The sequence below is a fragment of the Leuciscus leuciscus genome, assembly GCF_965113295.1.
Source record: "Leuciscus leuciscus genome assembly, chromosome: 9".
Taxonomy (NCBI): Eukaryota; Metazoa; Chordata; class Actinopteri; order Cypriniformes; family Leuciscidae; genus Leuciscus; species Leuciscus leuciscus.
The window spans coordinates 31,065,271-31,076,628 of record NC_138733.1 but is presented as its reverse complement, the minus strand read 5'-3'; the positions used below and the strand labels follow the sequence as shown (position 1 = coordinate 31,076,628).

At 39.7% G+C, this 11,358-nt stretch overlaps 1 protein-coding gene across 1 annotated transcript; it reads left to right on the top strand.

The window, feature by feature from the left end:
• Window positions 1–3,367: 3,367 nt before the first annotated feature.
• On the top strand, window positions 3,368–11,358 carry LOC309506918 (uncharacterized protein). The gene is made up of 8 exons (XM_082180956.1): window positions 3,368–3,637; window positions 3,731–3,973; window positions 4,144–4,389; window positions 8,724–8,981; window positions 9,104–9,409; window positions 9,531–9,800; window positions 9,890–9,973; window positions 10,447–11,358. Exons 2-8 carry the CDS (start codon window positions 3,756–3,758, stop codon window positions 10,511–10,513), a joined length of 1,449 nt encoding a protein of 482 aa, XP_082037082.1. The 5' UTR covers window positions 3,368–3,637; window positions 3,731–3,755; the 3' UTR covers window positions 10,514–11,358.

Sequence of the window (11,358 nt, the reverse complement as noted above, 5' to 3'; positions counted from 1 at the left end):
AAATGCAATATTATAATAAAATACATTTTTAAAGTGAGAATAGTGTCACTATAATAGAGAGAGAGAATGGGAGTCTTTTTTTTTATTTTTATGATTTATTGATTTTATTTCACAATCCGCATATTCTTAAAATCTGCTCTGATGCAGTCTTACCAGGTCATTTCTGTGTGTGTGTGTGTGTGTGTGTGTGTGTGTGTGTGTGTGTGTGTGTGTGTGTGTGTGTTTGAGAGAGAGAGAGAGAGAGAGAACGCAGGTTTATCTTCATATCAACTCAATATGTGCCAATTGCATGTACTTGAAATTAAAGGTTTAAGGAAATTAAGTTACTCAAAAGTTTTATTGTATTTATTTTCCAAAAGATAGAAGCTATACAGAAATACTTATTTTACAAAATATTCAATTTAGGATTATATTTTCACTTTTATTCAATATGTCATATTCTCCTACACTGGACAATAAAGTGATAATTATGTGTGTCTCCACAGATTTTGGGACATTATCTACATGGAGAGAGAAGCTGCTGTAAAGTTTCTGCTGAATCTGTTTGTTTCAGCATCAGAGTTTGATGCAAATACAGAAGAAAATTACACTGAACTATTAACATCTGTGTGCAGCTACACATCTTTCCCCTATGATGAGAATTATTATGAAGATACTGAGTATCAGATGGATCAGGGTGATCTCCTGCTGGATCTGTGTTCACATGTGAAGGACTATGAGACTCAAACAGGCAGGAGTGTCCTTCCAGCATTACAGCCAGTTTATCAGTCAGCTCCTGCAGTCTGGAGAATAAAGCTCTCAGAGAGAAAGATCTCCATCCTCCTAGAAGTGCTGAAACTCCAAACAGAGAAGAAACCAGTAGAGCTGATAGACTGGACAGATGAAGAGAGTGAAGTGAGGGGATTCCTCCAGTGTCTGCCCTACATCTCACAGCTCAGGTGAGAGTCTCATGGGGAACAGACCAACCATGCTTGATTATTGTATTCAGTGCTCACAATAAATTAATGAAATGAATGTAAAGTGTATGTTAGGAATACAATATATATGTGAACCAGAATTGAAAACACTAAGTTGCATAAACTTCTTAGACTAGTCTTACAAGTTAGTCATCTAATTATTTTGTTCAAGACTGATCATAACATGTTTTAAAAGAGTAACATAAAGAGGTATATTTGTGTAATTTGAATCTGAAAAGTAAGTCTGATTAGCCCTAACTAACTGCTAGTTGTTCACACTAGTTCTTGTGCAGTGTTGGGCAGTAACTAGTTACTAGTGATGCGTTACAGTAATATTACTTTCTCTGGTAACTAGTGTAACTAATATCATTTATTTTTTTGTCACAATTGCTAATGATTTGAAATTCAAAAATCCAATCATCCCTATCAATATTCATAATGGTTGTTGTGTGTGTGCGCTCATGACTTCACCAGCGCAGCAAGCTGGCTTTGTCTGAAGATGGAGAAGCTCAGATCATATAGCGGCTGAAAATACAGCCTTTCTTTTCATTTTTCTATGTTGCTGCTTTATTAAATAACAGAAGTTATTTAATAAAATTGTGGCTTGTCATCAGTTTGAGACAGTTTTACTCTTCGTTTATTTGTAACTTTCATGGATTCACAGGCTGCAAAAATTATGCAATTACCAATTTTTTTGAGGTGTGATAGAAAAGTGTTGTAACTAGTAGTGTAATTAATTACTGTTGGCCAGGAGTAATAAGTAAAGTACTAATATTATTTTTGAAAGGAGTAACTAGTAATGAGTAAATTATACATTGTTTGAGTAACGAGCCCAACACTGTTCTCATGACACAGTTTTAACTAAGTGTCTCTGGTTATGCATCTGGCCGCTGACAGTCGTGTTGTGAGTAAATCTGTTGTTCAAATCCTTCTCTCACTCTTGTTCAGTCAGTCTCTGTAGAGATTGATTTTGTTCATGTATTTCTATTGTATCAGCTTCATGCAGCTCACAGTACGTTTATATATGTGGTTATAATCGAGTTACAGTGGGTTTCTGCATAGTAAATATACATCACACAATACATGATCAAATCTTCACAGGATCTGAGCCTCTTCAGTTTGGGGTCACACTGGCCCCTTCATGGTCAAAAGTGACCAAAGCCTTAAAATGTAACTTCTTTTTTCTTCAGGGAAATCAATGTCATATTTTTTTGTTCAATAATATTTTTTGATTATTATTTAGAATTTTGAGGGGATTTTATGATACAATGCATTTTTATAAAATGTTTGATCTATTTTGTCCATTCAAATTAATATAATTATTTTTTTATTTTTTTCAATAAATGCAATATTATAATAAAATACATTTTTAAAGTGAAAATAGTGTCACTATAATAGAGAGCGAGAATGGGAGTCTTTTTTTTTTTTTTTTTTTTTTTTTGGATTTATGATTTATTGATTTTATTTCACAATCCGCATATTCTTAAAATCTGCTCTGATGCAGTCTTACCAGGTAATTTCTGTGTGTGTGTGTGTGTGTGTGTGTGTGTGTTTGAGAGAGAGAGAGAGAGAGAGAACGCAGGTTTATCTTCATATCAACTCAATATGTGCCAATTGCATGTACTTGAAATTAAAGGTTTAAGGAAATTAAGTTACTCAACTTTTATTGTATTTATTTTCCAAAAGATAGAAGCTATACAGAAATACCTATTTTACAAAATATTCAATTTAGGATTATATTTTCACTTTTATTCAATATTTCATATTCTCCTACACTGGACAAAAAAGTGATAATTATGTGTGTCTCCACAGATTTTGTGTCATTATCTACATGGAGAGAGAAGCTGCTGTAAAGTTTCTGCTGAGTCTGTTTGTTTCAGCATCAGAGTTTGATGCAAATACAGAAGAAAATTACACTGAACTATTAACATCTGTGTGCAGCTACACATCTTTCCCCTGTCATGAGGATTATTATGATAATGAGGATCAGTGTGATTTCCTGCTGGATCTGTGTTCACATGTGAAGGACTATGAGACTCAAACAGGCAGGAGTGTCCTTCCAGCATTACAGCCAGTTTATCAGTCAGCTCCTGCAGTCTGGATAATAAAGCTCTCAGAGAGAAAGAGCTCCATCCTCCTAGAAGTGCTGAAACTCCAACCAGAGAAGAAACCAGTAGAGCTGATAGACTGGACAGATGAAGAGAGTGAAGTGAGGGGATTCCTCCAGTGTCTGCCCTACATCTCACAGCTCAGGTCTGTGTTAAATACTTTTAAAATACCATTTTAAAAGCCTTTATATTTAATTAAAGATGTATGCTTTTTCAGCCACAGATTGTAAACAGAAGTCAGGATGCTTGAATATTACTGTGAAAGGATACTTATATCTATATTTAATCATTTTGATTCCTTAAATCCTCGTCCTGTAGGAATGCTGAGCGGTTCATCCCTTCACTATGTAAAGTGTTTGGGCCGAGAGTGAAGGCAGATCAGGTGACTCTGCTCCAGGCTTTAGACTTCACTGTTACTCTGAGTGGGGAATTACCCAGAAGCTCCTGCAGATCTGTGGCGAGAGTTCTGGCCCGTTCACCCTCAAAACTAAACCTGACTCTGAAGACACTCACCATCTCTCTCAGAGGACTCAAACTGCTCTTCAAACACATCACACACCTGCACAAACTGAGGTTTCAGATTCATCATCTGCATTCACACTTTTAAATCATCCTGAAATCCACTGTTTGAATGTTCCTCATGATCTGTGATTTTGTCTTTGACAGTGTGGAAGACGAACTGTTAGAGAAGATGTTCAGAGCGCTGAGTTCATTGAATGGTCCTTTACCACCGATAGAGGAGTTTTCACTGCTCACAAAAGACTCAAAGCAAAATCTCTCTCATATCCTGAGCAGCTTGACGTCTCTCCTGAGACTGGTGTCTGTTCAGTGTTTGGATCTTACTGAGTGTAAATCAGAGGCTCTGTCTCTCACGGCTCTGTTGGGTCTCCAGGAACCCGTGACTATCAGGTCTGTGTTCAGCTCAGTTGGTCCATTTTCTGTGAGTAAATCAACCTGTTTAAAACTGATGAGTTCTGTTCTGTGTGTGTGTGTGTGTGTGTGTGTGTGTGTGTGTGTGTGTGTGTGTGTGTGTGTGTGTGTGTGTGTGTGTGTGTGTGTGTGTGTGTGTGTGTGTTCAGGTTCTCTAAAGAGACTCTTCAACAGCTGGTTTCTCTGGTGTATGAAGCACAGGATGATGAACTGACACACTCTTTCCTGAAGAAGGTGTCGGAGGATCTGACTTCCTGCTCACTGACCTGGGAAGTGATTCATTTCCTGCTGCAACATCAAGATCTACATCTGAAGTTGGACTTTAGAAAGAACAAAATCTCTTGTGAAAACATCAGAGAACTTCTACCCTTGTTAGAGAGAATCAAGTTGAAAAGGTAAAAATAATCCATCAAGAATAGAGCCACGGTTTCCCTCGCTAATTTAAATATATATATATATATATATATATACAGTACTGTGCAAAAGTCTTAGGCTTGTCAGTTTACATTTCCAAACATTCTTTTTACCATTAATTGTAATAATCCAGTGAGATTTGTGTATGCACAAGGAGTCTGACAACAGCCAGGATGATCTGATCTCACCATCATCGAGTCCGTCTGTGATTACATGAAGAAACAGAAAAAACTGAGACAGACTAAATCCAGAAGAACTGCGGGAACGTCTCCAAGATGCTTGAAGAAACCTTCCTGCAAAGCTACAGTACTGTGAAAAGTACTGGCACTTGTGTTAAAATACTGTAAAGTGAGAATGCTTTCAAAAATAAAATCACAAATTGAATTTATTTATGGTTTAACTTCTATTAACTAATTCAAATCAATATATGGTGTAACGACCCTTTGCGTTTAAAACGGCTTTTGTCCAGGTACACTTGCACATAGTTTTTCAGGTAGCTTTGCAGGAAGGTTTCTTCAAGCATCTTGGAGACGTTCCCGCAGTTCTTCTGGATTTAGTCTGTCTCAGTTTTTTCTCGGTGATGGTGAGATCAGATCAGAATCAGAATCAGAATCAGAAAGAGCTTTATTGCCAAGTGTGCTTGCACCCACAAGGAATTTTTCTTGGTACTGAAGCTTCCAGTGCACATATACAAATACAAATACAACAAGAAACATAGTAATACAAATTCTAAGAATAAAATATATAAAAAAAATAAAATAAAATAAAATAGTACAAAAAGTAAAAAAAAAGGGGGTCACAGTTGGGTTTAGTCTGAATAAACATTTACAGATTATGAACATATTTACAGTATTTTGAGAAGTATGAATAATATAAATATAAATATCACCTGAGTTAGAGAATATTACACTAGACAGTGGGAGTCTAGTGCATGTTACAGATTATGAACATATTTACAGTATTTTGAGTAGTATGAATAATATAAATATAAATATCACCTGAGTTAAGAGAATATTGCACTAGACAGTGGGAGTATTGCACTTGCAGGCATATGCCTTGGGGGGCATGTTAAGTGTTCAGAAGGGAAATGGCCTGTGGAAAGAAACTGTTCCTGTGCCTGGATGTTCTTGTGGCCAGTGATCTGTGTCGCCGTCCTGACGGTAACAGTTCAAACAGGGGGTGCCCAGGGTGAGTGGAGTCTGTGATGATTTTACCTGCTCTCTTCCTCACTCTGGAAGAGTACAGGTCCTGGAGGGTTGGCAGGGGGGCACCAATAATCCTCTCTGCTGTCCGGACTGTCCGTTGTAGTCTCCTGATGTCCGATTTGGTAGCTGAACCAAACCAGACAGTGATGGAAGTGCTTAAAACAGACTCAATGACGGCTGAGTAGAACTGGATCAGCAGCTCCTGTGGCAGATTGAACTTCTTCAGCTGGCGAAGGAAGTACAGTCTCTGCTGGGCCTTTTTCACAATGGAGTCAATGTGATTTGCCCACTTCAGGTCCTGAGAGATGGTAGAGCCCAGGAACCTGAATGACTCCACTGCTTCCACAGTGCTGTTCATGATGGTGAGAGGGGGGAGTGCTGGGGATTTTCTCCTGAAATCCACAATCATCTCCACTGTTTTGAGCGTGTTCAGCTCAAGGTTGTTATAGCTGCACCAGACAGCCAGCTGTTCAACCCCCAGTCTGTAAGCAGACTCGTCACCATTTTGGATGAGACCGATGACGGTGGTGTCGTCTGCAAATTTCAGGAGCTTGACAGAGGGGTCTTTAGAAGTGCAGTCATTAGTGTACAGGGAGAAGAGCAGTGGGGAGAGAACGCACCCTTGGGGGGCGCCAGTGCTGATGGTGAGGGTCCTGGATGTGAGCTTCCCCAGTCTCACTCGCTGCTGCCGGTCTGTCAGGAAGCTGGAGATCCACTGACAGATTGAGGATGGCATGGAGAGCTGAGTCAGTTTGGCTGTGAGAAGATCAGGGATGATGGTATTGAAGGCCGAACTGAAGTCCACAAATAAGATCCGTGCATAAGTCCCAGGTCTGTCAAGATGTTGCAGGATATAGTGCAGTCCCATGTTGACTGCATCATCCACAGACCTGTTTGCTCTGTAAGCAAACTGAAAGGGATCCAGAAGGGGTCCAGTGATGTCCTTCAGATAGGCCAACACCAGTCTTTCAAACGACTTCATGACCACAGACGTGAGAGCGACAGGTCTGTAGTCATTAAGTCCAGTGATTTTAGGTTTTTTGGGAACCGGAATGATAGTGGAGCGTTTGAAGCAGCAGGGAACTTCACACTGCTCCAATGATCTGTTGAAGATCTGCGTGAAGACTGGGGCCAGTTGGTCAGCGCAGGCTTTTAGACAAGCAGATGAGATGCCGTCTGGGCCTGAAGCTTTCCTAGTCTTCTGTTTTTTGAAGACTCGGCTCACGTCCTCCACACAGACCTTAAGCTCAGGTTGGATGGCAGAAGGGGGGAGGAGAGGGGTTGCAGGAGGTGATGGTGGATGTGTGAAGTGCACATCAGAGCGGGTGTGAGGTGTGAGTCTGGGCTTCTCAAACCTGCAATAGAATGCATTGAGAGTGTCAGCCAGTTGTTGATTCTCCACAGATCGGGGGGATGGTGATTTGTAGTTGGTGATGTTCCTCAGGCCTCTCCAGACTGATGCCGGGTCGTTGGCTGAAAACTGGTTTTTCAGCTTTTCAGAGTAGCTTCTTTTAGCAACTCTGATCTCCTTTGTCAGTCTGTTTCTGGCCTGGTTATACAAGATTTTATCCCCACTTCTGTAAGCATCCTCTTAGGCATGACGAAGCTGTTTGAGTTTCCCAGTAAACCATGGTTTATCATTAGTGAATGATAAGAATGTCCTGGTAGGAATGCATGTATCCTCACAGAAACTGATATATGATGTTACAGTATCTGTGAGCTCATCCAGATCGGTGGCTGCAGCTTCAAAAACAGTCCAATCAGTGCAATCGAAGCAGGCCTGTAGATCCTGCTCTGCTTCGTTGGTCCATCTTTTACAGTCCTTATTACAGGTTTAGCTGATTTCAGTTTCTGCCTGTAGGTCGGTATAAGATGAACCAAACAATGATCAGAGAGCCCCAAAGCTGCCCGTGGGACGGAGTGATACGCATTCTTTATCGTGGTGTAACAGTGGTCCAATATATTACTGTCTCTGGTAGGACATGTAACATGCTGTCTGTATTTTGGCAGTTCACGGGAGAGATTTGCTTTGTTAAAATCCCCAAGAATGATTAAAAGAGAGTCTGGGTACCTTTGTTCCATTTCAGCTATATGTTCAGCCAGCTGTTGTATCGCCGCGCTCACACACGCGTCTGGAGGAGTGTAAACATTCGCGAGAATGAATGAGGAAAACTCCCGCGGCGAGTAGAAAGGTTTACAGTTTATGAAATGTGCCTCTAAATTAGGAGAGCACATCTTCTTCAGTGTTGTTACATCTGAACACCAACTTTCGTTAATGTAGAAACACAATCCACCACCTCTCGTTTTCCCCGTTAGTTCCGCGATGCGATCCGCTCGGAACAGCTGAAAGCCCGGCAGATGTAGTGCGTTGTCCGGTATGGCTTCACTCAGCCAGGTTTCAGTGAAGCACAGAGCAGCGGAGTTTAAAAAATCCTTGTTAGTGCGGGTGAGGAGAAGAAGTTCGTCCATTTTGTTAGGAAGAGATCGGAGATTCGCAAGATGAATACTGGGGAGTGCAGTACGGAGGCCGCGCTCGCGGAGTTTAACCAGCGCGCCAGCGCGCTTCCCGCGTTTGCGTCTGACCGCGCGTTTGAACAACACCGTTGTTCAAATCATCACAAATATCACTGGATTATTACAATTAATGGCAAAAAGAATGTTTGGAAATGTAAACTGATATTTCCTACTGACACACTACAGCAAAAGATATAAACCCATTTTTTTATTTTTACATACCTCAAATGTGAGTTTTCAAACCATTGTGTGCTTAAAAAACATAAGTTGCTAACAAGTTGCCTCTGGTTTTTCAGGGCTCCTGGCTTATTTCTCAATCATTAGGAAACTCTCGTTTGAGAAAAGACTGTGTCAATTTCCACAGACTTTATATTTACTCATGATTTGAAAACCACTATTCTAAATACCTATTAGAAAGTTTGCAGGCTGACCCGTGGCAAATTAGATTTCTGGGTCACTTTACATATTCACATCTTGGCTAAACAGTTCAATTGCATCCATTGCTTCTCTATTAAAGAACATGTAGTTTACTTCTCTGTATTCACTGAGTGACTTTGATTTAAGTAGATTTTACTGAATGATCTTATTCTCCACAGGTTGAGCCCCAGCTTTACTCTGTCCATCATTATGGAGATTTATGAGTCTCGCTCTCCTCAGTATGTGTCCAGTCTGATGAGTTCAGCAGGAAATGACATCAGTCTGAGCGGCAGAGTGTTGGACTCTGTTCACTGCGCTGCCCTGCGCTTCACTCTCGAGAACTGCAACACTGTTAAACTCAATCTGCTCTGGACCTCCGTACCAGAGGAGGAGCTGGAGAGCTTTCTGCCTTTGCTCAGCAGAGTCACACAACTCAGGTTAGCAGATTTACAGCACTGATATTATAATGGCTGTTGTTTTGCTCAAGAATCTCTTTGTTGACAGTGTGTGTGTGTGTGTGTGTGTGTGTGTGTGTGTGTGTGTGTGTGTGTGTGTGTAGTGTTGACAGGCTGCTGCTGCTGAAGCTGCTTCATTGCTGCAGTTCCTCTGATCTCCAGCAGGAGACAGCATCTGTTCTGCTCTCTGCTCTTCACAACACACTGGACTTCTCCTGCTGCTCGGCTCTGGATTTAACACACACACTGGAAAATCAACAACATTTGAAACTCACTGATAAAGACTGTATAATAATCTCATCTGTGCTTCAGAAAACCCAAAGTGTTGTGAAGTTGATTTTACAGGACTGTGAGATCTCTGATACGGCCCTGAAACAACTTTGGCCAATCCTGCCTCGAGTCCGGCTGAGGTGAGAAACCTGACAGATCCCTTTCATTACTGATATTACAATAGTCCAATTATTTATCTCCATATAAACTCCCTGTATATTATTGTCATGTTTGTCGTTGTGTTCTCCTGTCTCTCATCAGCTGTAGTAAAGCTTTGCTGCTGCAGTTTCTGGCTTGTATTAAAGATGGATCTCAGAGAGGCTCTTCGAGGAGGACTGAGGCTCTTTCACAGGCCTTGGGAGGAGAGATGGACCTCAGTCACACTCAGATGGACCCGAGCGCTTGTGAAAAGCTGGCGCTGTTTCTGGAATATTCTGAAGGGCTGAAAGAACTGGATCTCAGTCACTGCAAACTCACTGATCACTGCATGAAGCCGCTGATGCCACATCTGCACAAAACTCAGACTCTGGAGTGAGTTACAGAGACACGGCAGCAATAGACAAACACTAAACGTGTTTATTTCTGTTATTTTATTGTTTCTGTCTCATTTCTTCTTATAGTGTGAGTCACAATAATATCACAGATGAATCAGCAGAGAGAATCCACAGCGTCGTCTCCAGTCACAGCAATATCCAGACTGTGCGGTAAGTGTGTGTGTGAGCTGTGTTTTATTACTGTTAGTTTATTAACCCTCTAATCCACATCATTTATTAATAAAACAGAGTAGTTTTAGTGATTTAACTAAACAAAACATAAATCATTAGATTTTTACGTTATAAAGTCATATCTGTTTTCTGTAATCTGATTAAATGATTAAATTACCAGTTAAAAAAAAATGCAAGCAATTCTAGTTTTAGATCCACATTGTTGAAGGGCCTTTTTGAAGCATTTAAATATGATCAAGTGTGTAGTTTTGATATATAAAAATGCATATTTAAAATGACTTGTCATACACATAAATGTCAGTGGTTCAGTTTATAATACATATTTTGTGCACAGCTTAGCCAAATATAATTTAATGAAATACTTTATGATGAATACTTTTACTTTTTTAGGTCCTGACTTTTTTCACATCACATGACTTTATATCATATTGTGGTCAATGTTGTGTTTTCAGGCTGTTCGGAAACAAAGTCAGAGACAGAAAGCGGTTCATCGGAGACAAGAGATTTGAAATATGGTGAAGATCCTGGACCGTAACCTGATGATTCATTATTAAAGGGATACTCCACCGAAAAATTAAAATTCTGTCATACACTCAAAAAATATACTATGGAAGTCAATGGTATCTAAAACTGTCTGGTTACTGACATTCTTCTAGATATCTTCCTTTCTGTTCAGCAAAAGAAAGAAATTCATACAGGTTTGAAACAACATGAGAGTGAGTATATGATGACAGAATTTTCTTTTTTCGGCGGAGTATCCCTTTAAGATGTTTTGTAAATGACTCAATTCATGATAAAACAAACTGACAATCACTTTGCAGAGCATGAAACATCTGTGTCATAGTTTATTTTTATGATTATTTTGAAAGGAATTGATTCATATCTTTAATGTAGTCTGGTTCATTTAAACCAGAATGATTAAATTGAAATGTTTAAAATATTGCAATGTTGTGGTAATAACGTATATATTGCCTTAATATACATATTAGAACAAGAGTTATTTCTTATGAATGTAGTTCTATGTATTGATCTGTCTTAACTGGCTTCCAGTCGCTGCTCATCAAGTTCAAGAGACTGATGTTGTGTCTCCGTGTTTGAGTCTGTACTTTATAATTTGTATTCCACATGTATAAGTCACTTTGGATAAAAGACTCTGCTATATAAATAAATGTAAATGTGATGTAAATGAACTCTTATTTGAGCAAAAGTGTGTGGGCCCTTAGAATTGCCCTAACTAAGGTTAATTAAAGGGTTAGTTCACCCAAAAATGAAAATTCTGTCAGTAATTACTCACCCTCATGTTGCTCCAACCCTGTAAGACTTTCGTTCATCTTCGGAACACAAATAAAGATATTTATGATGAA

What these genes read in the sequence shown, in the direction of transcription:
- LOC309506918 (XM_082180956.1), top strand. Translation starts at nt 3,756, where the DNA reads ATGTTCAGAGCGCTGAGTTCATTGAATGGTCCTTTACCACCGATAGAG. An exon ending in CTGCCTCGAGTCCGGCTGAG is followed by an intron (nt 9,410 to 9,530) that starts GTGAGAAACCTG and finishes GTCTCTCATCAG; the next exon opens with CTGTAGTAAAGCTTTGCTGC. An exon ending in AGCAATATCCAGACTGTGCG is followed by an intron (nt 9,974 to 10,446) that starts GTAAGTGTGTGT and finishes TTGTGTTTTCAG; the next exon opens with GCTGTTCGGAAACAAAGTCA.